Source organism: Diadema antillarum, unplaced genomic scaffold, assembly GCF_040938485.1.
Source record: "Diadema antillarum isolate AM-2024a unplaced genomic scaffold, OU_Dant_1.0 scf00000022, whole genome shotgun sequence".
NCBI lineage: Eukaryota > Metazoa > Echinodermata > Echinoidea > Diadematoida > Diadematidae > Diadema > Diadema antillarum.
The window spans coordinates 492,175-508,834 of NW_027270911.1; the positions used below are offsets into that span (position 1 = coordinate 492,175).

The window sequence follows — 16,660 nt, forward strand, 5'->3', positions numbered from 1 at the left end:
TCTTTTATTATCTCACCAAAAGGAGCGGCGCCCTGTGCACCACCCCCGATCCGCCACTGCAGATGTGCGTAGTCTCAACCGTATTCGTACTTTACCCTCCTCATGGGCCAGTCACAAATCAGTTGCGATGCGTCGGCGATGGGTAACACCCGGGAAATTTTAACAAAATCTTTAGACAGATTTTTTAGGCATCGCCACACCCGTCGCGGTCCCTAACTTTGAACTTAAAATTGCAAGATTGCTCGCAAGATTTTTCACCCATTTTTGACATCCCAGACACAATATCCGATGACCTACGATGCCCTCCGATTAATCGGAGGCGTCCTCCGAATAATCTGAGACTAGTCGCAAGATTCTTTGTGGGATTGGAAATTCAGGTTGAGATTCAATGTCTGCGAGTAGTCTCCGGCGCCCTCCGACTGAATCGGAGGCGCCCTGCGACGATTCGTACGCTTTCTGTGATCGTCTCCGACGATTCGTACGGTGGAATCGTAGTAAATCGCCGTGTATAATAAGGGCGCCTCCGACCGGATCGCTAAAAGTTTGAGACGCTCTTGCTGCAGGAGGCTGTGACAGAAGATTTTGAAGATTTTGAAGATGCCAATTAAAAGAAAAGACGATCGTAGATATCGTCTCCGATCGCCTCCGATGCAATCGGAGGCGATCGGAGGCTAATCCCACGATTTTTCGACAAAACCGGGTCAAAATCCTCAGACAATGTGACTGCTCCACATTTATTAGGATTATTGCTAGGATTGTTCGAGGATTCTTTATCTTCTACGACGACCCCCGGCCAAAACTAATCCCCGACAGATCGCCGACATTGTGACTGGGCCATCACTTACACACCATTCCCCTACTATTACCTATCTACATCTACCCAACCCCACGCCACCACACACACTTCTCTGCAGACATGCCAAAAACTTACCCCCGGACCTCCAACTACTCACCAAACCAATTGCCCCCCCCCCCCCCCCACGAAAACTGACCCTCCACACACACACACACATACAAACAAACACAAAACTGAAACCAAGAAAAGAAAAACATGCACACACACACACACACACTGAAGTGGGGAAGACATAATTATTGAAAATGATAATTAAAGTATATAATTTAGACTATCAGTCTGAACATCTATCCACACACACACACACACACACACACACACACACACACACACCACACACAGAAAACCCCACTAAACAAAATGCCAGACGATGAGAATGGATTATTTCTTTTTATGGTGTAAATAGCCTTTGATCCCGAACAAAGAACTCGCCACTGGAAATATTGGTGGATGTGGCTCCATGAACACCTATGCGATTGTCATGCCTTTCTATTCGCAATGACTCAGCATTTTTTTTTTCTGGGGAGGGGGGGGGGGGGATCTGGCATTTTGCATTCTATCTGTAATTATTGCATGACGTATTCGAGGAGACCCTTCAGTATTGACAACCACCATGAACATCAAATATTTGCGTAAGGCAATATCATAACGTCTTTACGCTGTTGTGTCCAGGACAGGTTTAAGACGAGGAAATGTTTTCATTGCTGAAGAGAAAAGAGAGATAATAATCTGTGGTAACAGAGGAAAAGCATTATATCCTCATCTTTACGGCCACGGACATTAAAATTGACCATGTAAATTCTCACGTTTTTTAAATACGTGCTCACAGTCTTTCAACTTCTATTTGTGATGTCGTCATATGCAGTATTGCTGTTATATATCTCTCCTCCAGAAGCATTGAACTTTCTTCACCGCTAATTTAGCTCATAATGTTCTCATAAGTATGATATCAAATACATATTACATTATATACATATTCACACATACATTCATCATTACATACGTACGTAATATATACATCATATTCCCCATCATGACAAGGGAGATAAGATGGCCTCGCTACAGGCATGTTGACGATTTTATCATTCCTATTAACCCCCTGATTCGTTCACCCTTGACAGCTGCTGTACTCTCTGGAATGTTTAATAGTCATGAATGCAATATATGATAAAACATAGACATGATACACGCATACACACACAAACACACACACACAGATATACATACATGTATATGTATGTATGTATATATACGTATATATCATATATATGTATAAATAATTATTCTATCGTGGACATAACGTGAGGACAATCATTGTGTTCAAGTCTTAAACTTGCGATGAAGCAAGTCGAATGTTACCCTATCAAAAAAAAACCAACAACAACAAAGCAATTACAAAAAACAAACAAAACAAAAGCAACAACAACCTGCTGCGATAATAAATGCCATCTTTGAATTTTTATTTCTATGGTTGCCCATGGTGAACATTAAGCCATGGATGAACACAAAACGTGTCACCTTCACAAGCCGCAGGGCGATTAGCAAAGTTTCTTGCTTTAAATGATACATTTAATCATGAAGCATGACTTGATATAATTATTCTAGCACTTCATATAATATCAATGATGATTAGATTGTTTCGCATCTTCCTACATTCCTAAATAGTAGTGGATTCTACCAACGGAGAGGTGGACAAGAAATGCCTCAATAATTATCATAAACAGATTTCAATTTCTTCTCATGAGGATTTGTTTCCATCTTAAAATCGTTCTCATTTTCAAAACAGTGTCATGCAATCAATAAGGAGCTACACTATTCCCACGGCCTATAATAGTGCATTAGGCTCGTTAAGCATCCCTCCCCGTCCAAACATTAATACGTATTGCTTGTCTCAACTCAATCGCAGCTATGCTTATTTCCAAAAGCACTGAAGGTGAAACTAAAAATAAATTGATATTTGAGTGTCTGCGTCCTATGTGCATATCACTGCGTATGATTTTAACCTACTTTGGAATTTTCGGGCGTTGCTATGGCTCTAATCTGCGGATACTCGGTAAACGCAAACAAACGGCGTTGAAACACGCCCAGTAGTCAGTAGCCAATGAGAGCAAGCATACATTAATTCATACACCAACGCACACATCGCAACCAAAAGTCTGGATAACATCGTCTCACCTCCCTGGGATAATCGACCGTAGTACATTATTACTCCAGTCGTGTTCAATGCGCTAACCTAGGAACAACGCTTCGAGGGAGAGAGATATAGCGACTGGTAATTTAACTGCATTATTTTTAACTACAACTATTGATTCGCTATCAACCATTCTCACCAGACGTTCAAGATGGCGGCATCGAGTGGTGTCAAAAGTAAGCCATATTTTCCCTATGATTTCGTGGTAGATTTAGATGAGTGCTGATACAACTGATTAGGTCTCGTTTGTCATATCATTATACCCAGTGTAAGGGTTTGTTTCTATAGGATCTTTCCTTAAGGGGGGGGGGGGAGGGGTGCATGTGTTGGGAGAAAAAGGTTCAGTGGAAGTGTTTCAGCCCTGCGTTCAATTGATAGCACAACTTAACCAATATTGGGAAAGGTTCCAGAAAGATTATATCAAATCCACACGTTTGTCCTGCATTGCAAAGACCGCTTTACAGTCATTTATTCTATTTCTTTTATGCACTTCATTGCATTCTTGGTTCGGTTATACATTTTAATCTCGATTTCCCTTCCATGTCACTTCAATGTCATATTGCATGTTCTCTTATTTCGATGCCGTCTCCATAGATTGTCAATACTCATTCGGCTAGCTATCAATGCTATATACTTCGGTACCGTCTGCAATGCCGCTCGATTGGAATAATGATGCGTGACGTTTGAAATATTGAATATGTGCGAATATTCATTGATCTTTTGCTTTGTATAGAGCCATTTCCTGAAACGCGAGAGAAACGCAGCATAACAAAATTGTTTCTGATCTAAATTAAGTTATACGATCCCATATCTTTGTCAGCTCGTTTATTTTCTCTAACCATTTGCGTGCCATGTTAATTTTCCCGTCCATAGGCATGTGTGTGAAATTTGTGCAAATCTGTCTCGTCGGCACATAAGGGAACGCAAACCCAAAGAGCAATGTGGATTGAGTGAAAGCAGCAGCATTATTAGAAAACATCGGTGAAAGTTTGAAGAAAATCGGACAATCAATGAGAAAGTTATGAATTTTTAAAGTTTTGATGTTGGAACCGCTGGATGAGGAGACTACTGGAGGTTATGACGTATGAGTGGACAACAATAATAAAGAAATTATAGAGAAAATTCCACAAAAATTCGTTTTTCATGAAAATGACAAATTCCATCTACTTGATGCTAACATTAGTTAAGGGAAGCAATTATTCCTCCTGCTTTCCGAATGCGGTTAGTCAAGTGCACTTTCATAATGCTAGAAAAGTAGATTTTTGTTGAATTTTCTTTATGTTTTCTTTGTATTGTTGTCCACTCATACGTTTCAGCGGTTCCAACACCAAAACTTTAAAAATTTTGCATCGATTGTCCAATTTTCCTCAAACTTTCACTGATGTGTTCTACTAATGTTGCTGCTTTCACTCAACCCACATTGCTCTTTGGGTTTGCGCATGTAGGTGTGACCAAGATAGTACGGTGACAAAATTGAACGCATGCTCCTTAGGCCTTTTGTTGACACAGAGTTTGATGAGCAACTTTTCGAACAGATGTATTTACGCATTTAAATAGATATTTTGTGTAAGGCTAGCGCGTTTCTGTCGCATAGCTGGTTATGGCGTAAATAATCTTGAGTGATACACGCCATTAAACCAAGACAACAACAACAACAACAACATAATTTATATCGAGAAGTAGAAGGCCACTTGATAGGACCATAACTTGTGTGAGTTTTGGTATATACTCCTGAAAAAAAAAGTTGTGAAACGTAATACACGTGTGTATGCACGGATCAATTTCAGCGTGAATATACTTTTGGCCATGTTCATGTTTTGCATAATAATGTATACATGTATAATGTATGTTAAAGCGTTCGATAGTATTAGCACCCAGTCAATTAAAAATGCAAAGACGTCTTTCTTACAATAGGGTCTGTATAATTCTATGAATATAGCCACAGTTCAAACGATGCATAGCCATAACTCTAACGAAATTATCCTGATGCTGTTCTTCACAGGTTCGAACACTCTTCCATCTTTTTTTTTTAAAGCTCAGAGTGCATCTAACTTTGACATAGTATGTTTCAAAATACGATAACGTTTCTCAGTATTGGCTCAGGTTTAGGCCTGTTTACACGGGTCAGCCCTGTATGATGTATCTAGGGTAGGCTGATTGGCGGTCAAACCTATAACCATGCCAAGGCATTACATGAATTGATGCAGTTTCATGTGAAAAAAAAAGATAATGATTGCCAAAGCTTTAACATTCTTCACAGCCAACACAATTAAGTACTCTTGAATGGTACAGAGAAAAAGAAATGACCAGGTTCCGATACACGATGTGGCAAGAGCGGCAGTGACTTAGTTTGCGTAGCGGTAGTCTAAGTACCTATACAGACACAATGAATGAATGCATAGTACAATGTATATCCTTTTCGCACAGTGGTTTTGGTGACGGGCTCGTCAGGTTACATAGCCACTCACATTGTGAAGCAACTCCTGGAGGCCGGATACAAGGTTCGAGGGACTGTGAGGAGTCTAAGCAATCCAAAGAAAGTGGCGCCATTGAAGGAACTCTGTCCTAATGCCGCTCACAAGCTGGAGCTGGTGGAAGCCGACTTGGTAAAAGATGAAGGATGGAAAGAGTGAGTTTGTGATGTTTCAGTAGGCAGTATAACTCAATTAAGTAATTAATTAATCAATCAATCAATCAAACAATCAATCAACAAACAAACATAATCAATATGCATGTTAATTATGCCACTAAACACACACACACACACACACACACATAACTTTGGTGTGTATTTAAAGGGACTTTTATAGTTGAGTTAGAATGAGAGGGAGCGAAGTTTAGTATATATCCCTTTATTTGTTTCCATGCGATTCCCTTGTACAGTCAAAACGATTAGCCTGACATGTCTCCTGTGATAATTACAAACTTCTATTGGAATTTCTATGTGATCGGAGTGTTTAAACAGTTCTTTTCATTAGGTGATACGCTATCAGCGTATCACCTATTGTGATTGTCAAAATTTCTCTTTTTAGGTGATACGCTATCAGCGTATCACCTATTGTGATTGTCAAAATTTCTCTTTTTTTTAGGTGATACGCTATCAGCGTATCACCTATTGTGATTGTCAAAATCTCTCTTTATTTCTTTTTATTAGGTGATACGCTATCAGCGTATCACCTATTGTGATTGTCAAAATCTCTCTTTATTTCTTTTTATTAGGTGATACGCTATCAGCGTATCACCTATTGTGATTGTCAAAATCTCTCTTTATTTCTTTTTAGGTGATACGCTATCAGCGTATCACCTATTGTGATTGTCAAAATCTCTCTTTATTAGGTGATACGCTATCAGCGTATCACCTATTGTGATTGTCAAAATCTCTCTTTATTTCTTTTTATTCTTCTTTCTTTCTGGACAATTTTGTGTCATCAATATCTCAAGAATGACATTACGGAATAACATGACATTTTCAGGGAACATGTCTCATGACAATATCTAGCCACAATAAGGTTTTCATGACAGTAACATATCTATGACGTCGTCTAGGCGCCATTTTGTGATTTTTGGACCATGTTACATGATCGATCATAACTTCATAACTAAAGGTCATTTCTGTATCATTTTTTGTGGACATAAAGTTCAGGTCACGTTCTATCTTACTTCTTTTGATGCTAATTACCTAGGACATCATTAAGTGCGCGTAAGCGCGCGTCAAAATTTTAAAAGGCTCAAAACAACTTTCCAATGGGAAATCTCGAAGTTTCAGACAATTTTATGCGTTTCAAACAATTTTGCGCGTGCGCGTCCGTCCGCGCATTTTCGCGCGCACAGCGCGTCAGCAACATGAAAATACACTTTTTTTGACAGATTTGGATTCCTGATACTTTGAGCAACAATATCCATTGATTTCTAATCGATTCCTACAAATAACAAAGCAATGCACTTGCGTCAAAGTTCAAATTTCGCCTGCGCGTCTATGTGCAAATATAGTGAAAAAACATGTCTTTGTTTATTTCGCCATAGCTCTTTAAAACGTCAGGTGACCCTATGTTTTTATTGCATATTACAAAAGCATATAAATTGGACTTGACGTTTCAAGTATCATTATTTCCATAATTACATTATGACGTCATCATATCGTCATCTGAAATCAAAAAAGTGGAATTAATTTTTTTGAGGTACTGTTTCTGACATTCATTTGCTCGTATCTCTGTTGTTTAAGCTCAATATTATCCCAAATTCAGATATGTTGTACTTTGAACATTTGCCTTTCAAGTCCATGTCATGGTTTTGAAATTTGATGACGTCATCATGCTTTAAATTGTGTTTAAAGGTAAAGACGCAAAATCGGACAAGTTTACGTGTATTGTCTATGGGAGGTGATTTTTTTAGAAACCATGCATTGACTTGACAACGTTTAAGCACCTTTATCTCAGCTGATTTTGCTTCATTTCCTCTGAAACTTATTTATGTTGTAGATGTGACAATAAGCTGCAGTAATCATGCATTTTATTCTTTGAAATCTCCTCATGAGGTTGACAATTTTGCAATTTAAAACTGAAAATGAGAATGGAATGCGGACCAAACGATTCGTGATTCATCTTTCACGTACATAAGCTTACGTTCCTCTAATTTTCTCGTCGAGACGTATGGCCGAGTGGTTAGAGGCGTCGTCTTAGAAACGTGAGGTTGCACACGTACGGGTTCGATCCTCACAAGAGCACGAAAGAAAATAATAATTTTTTTTTAACTTTTTTTCTTCAATGGAGTACTACACCTTCGTCCATGTAGAAATCACGTTTGCATGTAAACACACCTATACGCACACACTCACACATTATACCTTTGTTTTGCGTTGGAGACTGCATTACTTCGTCTGCTGCAAAATTATAGTTTTGCAGGTTGGGCTTTTCAAACTGATACAGTATACTGTAACAAAATGAAATTTGTTCATATCAATTCAGTAACACAATGTAGTCGTGGTTACTTTGTGCTGATTTATACATGTAACAAGCTATACATTGTAAAAAAGGTATTCAGTCTTCTGTATTGATGATTATTTGTCAATTAGTGGTTTTTGTGGAGTTTCAGATAGTGATAAAAAGTATGGATGATAAGTGCAGCGATAATTCCTATAGTTAGTTCAAAGCTGTGTTACAGATGTTTGATACATACATTTAGCATTGTGTGTGTGTATATACGTGTGTATACAGGTTGGCCATATGACACATTCTAGACAATTACTCTTAATTGATTAGCAAACGTGATCAGCTATGGAACTGAATATGGTACTAATGTATGATGTTAATGATTCTAATTAAACTGTGACGAGTTTAAAGGGATAGCGTAACTGTGTGTAAAAATAAGGCAATTATAAGGATATTTTAGGGCAATTTGATAACCATGCCTATAATAATTTCATACAGGTACTAATGCCTCCCTCATATTCATGTGATAGATCGTCATGTCAATAGCAAACTGACAACGTATGATGAATGTGTTATATATTGAACAACTGTCTTTCAAGTCCATAACGTTCCCCATATTTTCCCGTCGAGACGTGTCGCCGAGTGGTTAAAGGCGACGTCTCAGAGACGTGAGGTTGCGGGTTCGAACCTCACAAGATCACGAAACAAAATACTTAGCTACTTTACTGTTTTTTTTTCTTCAATTTTGTATTACATATTCGTCCATGTAGAAATCACGTTCGTATATAAACGCACCTATACACACACACAGACACACACACACGCCATATCCCTCTTTTTTGTGTGTTGGAGACCACATTGCTTCGACTGCAGCAAAATTTTGCAGGTTGACTTTGTCAAACCGATCATAGTATGTAATGACGACGACTGAGGTGTTGTACTTTGAACAATTTTCTTTCAAGACCATGTCATTGTTTTGTAATTTGATGACGTCATTACACTGAAAATTGTGATTAAAGGCAAGGTATCAAAACCAGCCGATTATAGGTTTTATGTCTGCGGGACGTATTTTTCCCAAGTTGCCAGAAATGGTATAGCGACCTCAGTCGTTACAAGGCCGCTTTTCCGTCTAGCAATGCAATAGATGTTCACACGGCCGCGTTAGTTGAGTGGGCATTGACTTTCCCCCCGTTATATCTATACATTGTTGTTGTTTTTCTGTCTTACCATTTCCGTGGATGACCCGTGGCCGAGTGGTTACAGAAACGGTTTCGCATGCACGCTCAATATAACTTCAAGGTGCCTATATCACATTCTTTTCTTTGTCGATCACAGATGACTGTCATCTGATGACAACAAGCGTATCACCTAACTCGTCCTCAATGTGACGAGTTTTCATGTCTCGTTTCTTTTTATTCTTCTTTCTTTCTGGACAATTTTGTGTCATCAATATCTCAAGAATGACATTACGGAATAACATGACATTTTCAGGGAACATGTCTCATGACAAAATCTAGCCACAATAAGGTTTTCATGACAGTAACATATCTATGACGTCATCTAGGCGCCATTTTGTGATTTTCGGACCATGTTACATGATCGATCATAACTTCATATCTAAAGGTCATGTCTGTATCATTTTCGGCGGACATTAAGTTCAGGTCACGCTCTATCATACATTTTAATGCTAATTACCTAAGACATTATTACGCGCGCGTACGCGCGCGTCAAACTTTTAAAAGGCTCAAAACAACTTACCAATGGGAAATCTCGAAGTTTCAGACAATTTTAAGCGTTTCGCACGTTCGCGTCCGTCCGCACATTTTCGCGCGTAGTGCGCGTAAGCAAACTGAAAATGCACATTTTTTGACAGATTTGGATTCCTGATACATTAAGTAACAATATCCATTGATTTCCGATCAATTTTGACCTATAACAAAGGAATGCGTTGGCGTCAAAGTTGAAATTTCGTGTGCGCGTCTTTGTGCAAATATAGCGAAAAACATGTCTTTGTTTATTTCGCCATAGCTCTTTAAAACGTCTGGTTACCCTATGTTTTTATTGCATATTACAAAAACATATGAATTGGAAATAACGTTTCAAGTATTAATATTTCCATAATTACATTATGACGTCATCATATCATCATCTGAAATCAAAAAAGTGGAATTAATTTTTTTGAGGTACTGTTTCTGACATTCATTTGCTCGTATCTCTGTTGTTTAAGCTCAATATTATCCCAAATTCAGATATGTTGTACTTTGAACATTTGCCTTTCAGGTCCATGTCATGGTTTTGAAATTTAATGACGTCATCATACCTTAAATTGTGATTAAAGGTAAAGATGCAAAATCGGACAAGTTTACGTGTAATGTCTATGGGAGGGGATCTTTTTTAAAACCATGCATTGACTTGACAACGTTTAAGCACCTTTATCTCAGCTGATTCTGCTTCATTTCCTCTGAAACTTAAGTATGTTGTAGCTGAGACAATAAGCTGCAATAACCATGCATTTTCTTCTTCGAAATCTCCTCATCAGGTTGACAATTTTGCAGTTTAAAACTGAAAATGAGAATGGAATGTGGACAAAACGATTCCCGATTCAGCTTTCACATACATAAGTTTACGTTCCTCATATTTTCTCGCCGAGACGTATGGCCGAGTGGTTAAAGGCGACGTCTCAGAGACGTGAAGTTGCGGGTTCGAACCCCACAAGATCACGAAACAAAATACTTAGCTATTTTACTTTTTTTTTCAATTTTGTATCACATATTCGTCCATGTAGAAATCACGTTCGTATATAAACGCACCTATACACACACACAGACACACAGACACACACCATATCCCTCTTTTTTGTGTTGGAGACCACATTGCTTCGACTGCTGCAAAATTTTGCAGGCTGACTTTGTCAAACCGATCATAGTATGTAATGACGACGACGGAGGTGTTGTACTTTGAACAATTGTCTTTCAAGACCATGTCATTGTTTTGTACTTTGATGACGTCATCACATTGAAAATTGTGATTAAAGGCAAGGTATCAAAACCAGCCGATTATAGGCTTTATGTCTACGGCGCGTATTTTTCCCAAGTTGCCAGAAATGGCATAGCGACATCAGTCGTTACAAGGCCGCATTTCTGTCTAGCAATGCAATACATGTTCACGCAGCCACGATTGTTGAGTGGGCATTGACTTTTCCCCCTGTAATATCTATACATTTCTTTTTTCCCTTACCATTTCCGGGGATGTCCCGTGGCCGAGTGGTTAGAGAAACGGTTTTGCATGCACGCTCAATATAACTTCAAGGTGCCTATATCACATTCTTTTCTTTGTCGATCACAGATGACCGACACCTGATGACCCCAAGCGTATCACCTAACTCGTCAGCGTGACGAGTTTCATATCTCGTTATTCTTCTTTCTTTCTGGACAATTTTGTGTCATCAATATCTCAAGAATGACATTACGGAATAACATGACATTTTCAGGGAACATGTCTCATGACAATATCTAGCCACAATAAGGTTTTCATGACAGTAACATATCTATGACGTCGTCTAGGCGCCATTTTGTGATTTTTGGACCATGTTACATGATCGATCATAACTTCATAACTAAAGGTCATTTCTGTATCATTTTTTGTGGACATAAAGTTCAGGTCACGTTCTATCTTACTTCTTTTGATGCTAATTACCTAGGACATCATTAAGTGCGCGTAAGCGCGCGTCAAAATTTTAAAAGGCTCAAAACAACTTTCCAATGGGAAATCTCGAAGTTTCAGACAATTTTATGCGTTTCAAACAATTTTGCGCGTGCGCGTCCGTCCGCGCATTTTCGCGCGCACAGCGCGTCAGCAACATGAAAATACACTTTTTTTGACAGATTTGGATTCCTGATACTTTGAGCAACAATATCCATTCATTTCTAATCGATTCCTACAAATAACAAAGCAATGCACTTGCGTCAAAGTTCAAATTTCGCGTGCGCGTCTATGTGCAAATATAGTGAAAAAACATGTCTTTGTTTATTTCGCCATAGCTCTTTAAAACGTCAGGTGACCCTATGTTTTTATTGCATATTACAAAAGCATATAAATTGGACATGACGTTTCAAGTATCATTATTTCCATAATTACATTATGACGTCATCATATCGTCATCTGAAATCAAAAAAGTGGAATTAATTTTTTTGAGGTACTGTTTCTGACATTCATTTGCTCGTATCTCTGTTGTTTAAGCTCAATATTATCCCAAATTCAGATATGTTGTACTTTGAACATTTGCCTTTCAAGTCCATGTCATGGTTTTGAAATTTGATGACGTCATCATGCTTTAAATTGTGTTTAAAGGTAAAGACGCAAAATCGGACAAGTTTACGTGTTATGTCTATGGGAGGTGATTTTTTTAGAAACCATGCATTGACTTGACAACGTTTAAGCACCTTTATCTCAGCTGATTTTGCTTCATTTCCTCTGAAACTTATTTATGTTGTAGCTGTGACAATAAGCTGCAGTAATCATGCATTTTATTCTTTGAAATCTCCTCATGAGGTTGACAATTTTGCAATTTAAAACTGAAAATGAGAATGGAATGCGGACCAAACGATTCCTGATTCATCTTTCACGTACATAAGCTTACGTTCCTCTAATTTTCTCGTCGAGACGTATGGTCGAGTGGTTAGAGGCGTCGTCTTAGAAACGTGAGGTTGCACACGTACGGGTTCGATCCTCACAAGAGCACGAAAGAAAATAATATATTTTTTTTACTTTTTTTCTTCAATAGAGTACTACACCTTCGTCCATGTAGAAATCACGTTTGCATGTAAACACACCTATACGCACACACTCACACAGTATACCTTTGTTTTGCGTTGGAGACTGCATTACTTCGACTGCTGCAAAATTATAGTTTTGCAGGTTGGGCTTTTCAAACTGATATAGTATACTGTCACAACATGAAATTTGTTCATATTAATTCAGTAACACAATGTAGTCGTGGTTACTTTGTGCTGATTTATACATGTAACAAGCTATACATTGTAAAAAAGGTATTCAGTCTTCTGTATTGATGATTATTTGTCAATTAGTGGTTTTTGTGGAGTTTCAGATAGTGATAAAAAGTATGGATGATAAGTGCAGCGATAATTCCTATAGTTAGTTCAAAGCTGTGTTACAGATGTTTGATACATACATTTAGCATTGTGTGTGTGTATATACGTGTGTATACAGGTTGGCCATATGACACATGCTAGACAATTACTCTTAATTGATTAGCAAACGTGATCAGCTATGGAACTGAATATGGTACTAATGTATGATGTTAATGATTCTGATTAAACTGTGACGAGTTTAAAGGGATAGCGTAACTGTGTGTAAAAATAAGGCAATTATAAGGATATTTTAGGGCAATTTGATAACCATGCCTATAATAATTTCATACAGGTACTAATGCCTGCCTCATATTCAAATGATAGATCGTCATGTCAATAGCAAACTGACAACGTACGATGAATGTGTTATATATTGAACAACTGTCTTTCAAGTCCATAACGTTCCCCATATTTTCCCGTCGAGACGTGTCGCCGAGTGGTTAAAGGCGACGTCTCAGAGACGTGAGGTTGCGGGTTCGAACCCCACAAGATCACGAAACAAAATAATTAGCTACTTTACTGTTTTTTTTTCTTCAATTTTGTATTACATATTCGTCCATGTAGAAATCACGTTCGTATATAAACGCACCTATACACACACACAGACACACACACACGCCATATCCCTCTTTTTTGTGTGTTGGAGACCACATTGCTTCGACTGCAGCAACATTTTGCAGGTTGACTTTGTCAAACCGATCATAGTATGTAATGACGACGACTGAGGTGTTGTACTTTGAACAATTTTCTTTCAAGACCATGTCATTGTTTTGTAATTTGATGACGTCATTACACTGAAAATTGTGATTAAAGGCAAGGTATCAAAACCAGCCGATTATAGGTTTTATGTCTGCGGGACGTATTTTTCCCAAGTTGCCAGAAATGGCATAGCGACCTCAGTCGTTACAAGGCCGCTTTTCCGTCTAGCAATGCAATAGATGTTCACACGGCCACGTTAGTTGAGTGGGCATTGACTTTCCCCCCGTTATATCTATACATTGTTGTTGTTTTTTTGTCTTACCATTTCCGTGGATGACCCGTGGTCGAGTGGTTACAGATACGGTTTCGCATGCACGCTCAATATAACTTCAAGGTGCCTATATCACATTCTTTTCTTTGTCGATCACAGATGACTGTCATCTCATGACCACAAGCGTATCACCTAACTCGTCCTCAATGTGACGAGTTTTCATGTCTCGTTATTAGGTGATACGCTATCAGCGTATCACCTATTGTGATTGTCAAAATCTCTCTTTATTAGGTGATACGCTATCAGCGTATCACCTATTGTGATTGTCAAAATCTCTCTTTATTTTTAGGTGATACGCTTTTAGCGTATCACCTATTGTGTTTGTCAAAATCTTCCTTTCTTTCTTTTTATTCTTCTTTCTTTCTGGCACATTTTGTGTCGTGAATATCTCAACATTGACATGACGGCATAACATGACATTTTCAGTCAACATGTCTCATGACAATATCTAGCCACAATAAGGTTTTCATGACAGTAACATATCTATGACGTCATCTAGGCGCCATTTTGTGATTTTTGGACCATGTTACATGATCGATCATAACTTCATAACTGAAGGTCGTTTCTGTATCATTTTCGTTGGACATAAAGTTCAGGTCACGCTCTATCTTACTTTTTAATGCTAATTACTTAGGACTTCATTACGCGCGCATTAGCGCGCGTCAAAGTTTTTAAATGCTTAAAACGACTTCCCAATGGGAAATCTCGAAGTTTCAGACAATTTTAAGCATTCCGCGCGTTCGCGTCCGTCCGCGCATTTCCGCGCGCAGTGCGCGTAAGCAACATGAAAATGCACATTTTTTGACAGATTTGGATTCCTGATACATTAAGTAACAATATCCATTGATTTCCGATCAATTTTGACCTATAACAAAGGAATGCGCTGGCGTCAAAGTTGAAATTTCGTGTGCGCGTCTATGTGGAAATATAGCGAAAAACATGTCTTTGTTTATTTCGCCATAGCTCTTTAAAACGTCAGGTGACCCTATGTTTTTATTGCATATTACAAAAGCATATGAATTGAAAATAACGTTTCAAGTATCAATATTTCCCTAAATACATTATGACGTCATCATATCATCATCTGAAATCAAAAAAGTGGAATTAATTTTTTTGAGGTACTGTTTCTGACATTCATTTGCTCGTATCTCTGTTGTTTAAGCTCAATATTATCCCAAATTCAGATATGTTGTACTTTGAACATTTGCCTTTCAGGTCCAAGTCATGGTTTTGAAATTTGATGACGTCGTCATACCTTAAATTGTGATTAAAGGTAGAGATGCAAAATCGGACATGTTTACGTGTTATGTCTATGGGAGGTGATTTTTCTTAAAACCATATATTGACTTGACAACGTTTAAGCACCTTTATCTCAGCTGATTTTGCTTCATTTCCTCTGAAACTTAAGTATGTTGTAGCTGAGACAATAAGCTTCAGTAATCATGCATTTTATTTTTTGAAATCTCATCATCAGGTTGACAATTTTGCAGTTTAAAACTGAAAATGAGAATGGAATGTGGACAAAACGATTCCCGATTCAGCTTTCACATACATAAGTTTACGTTCCTCATATTTTCTCGCCGAGACGTATGGCCGAGTGGTTAAAGGCGACGTCTCAGAGACGTGAGGTTGTGGGTTCGAACCCAACAAGATCACGAAACAAAATACTTAGCTATTTTACTTTTTTTCTTCAATTTTGTATTACATATTCGTCCATGTAGAAATCACGTTCGTAATCCAACGCACCTATACACACACACAGACACACAGACACACACCATATCCCTCTTTTTTGTGTTGGAGACCACATTGCTTCGACTGCTGCAAAATTTTGCAGGCTGACTTTGTCAAACCGATCATAGTATGTAATGACGACGACGGAGGTGTTGTACTTTGAACAATTGTCTTTCAAGACCATGTCATTGTTTTGTACTTTGATGACGTTATCACACTGAAAATTGTGATTAAAGGCAAGGTATCAAAACCAGCCGATTATAGGCTTTATGTCTACGGCGCGTATTTTTCCCAAGTTGCCAGAAATGGCATAGCGACATCAGTCGTTACAAGGCCGCATTTCCGTCTAGCAATGCAATACATGTTCACGCGGCCACGATTGTTGAGTGGGCATTGACTTTTCCCCCCTGTAATATCTATACATTTCTTTTTTGCCTTACCATTTCCGGGGATGTCCCGTGGCCGAGTGGTTAGAGAAACGGTTTTGCATACAAGCTCAATATAAGTTCAAGGTGCCTATATCACATTCTTTTCTTTGTCGATCACAGATGACCGACACCTGATGACCCCAAGCGTATCACCTAACTCGTCAGCGTGACGAGTTTCATATCTCGTTTTTTATTCTTCTTTCTTTCTGGACAATTTTGTGTCGTCAATATCTCAAGAATGACATTACGAAATAACATGACATTTTCAGTCAACATGTCTCATGACAAAATCTAGCCACAATAAGGTTTTCATGACAGTAACATATCTATGACGTCATCTAGG

At 38.4% G+C, this 16,660-nt stretch overlaps 1 protein-coding gene across 2 annotated transcripts in view; it reads left to right on the plus strand.

Moving 5' to 3' along the window:
* Nucleotides 1-3,027: 3,027 nt before the first annotated feature.
* LOC139730220 (uncharacterized) overlaps nucleotides 3,028-16,660 on the plus strand; it is a 52,190-nt gene continuing 38,557 nt past the window's right edge. For both annotated transcript variants that reach the window (XM_071641120.1, XM_071641122.1), the window contains exons 1-2: nucleotides 3,028-3,223; nucleotides 5,475-5,676. In XM_071641120.1, the coding sequence (XP_071497221.1) occupies nucleotides 3,199-3,223; nucleotides 5,475-5,676 (227 nt within the window). In that variant the 5' untranslated portion in view covers nucleotides 3,028-3,198. The remainder of the gene's footprint in view (nucleotides 3,224-5,474; nucleotides 5,677-16,660) is intronic.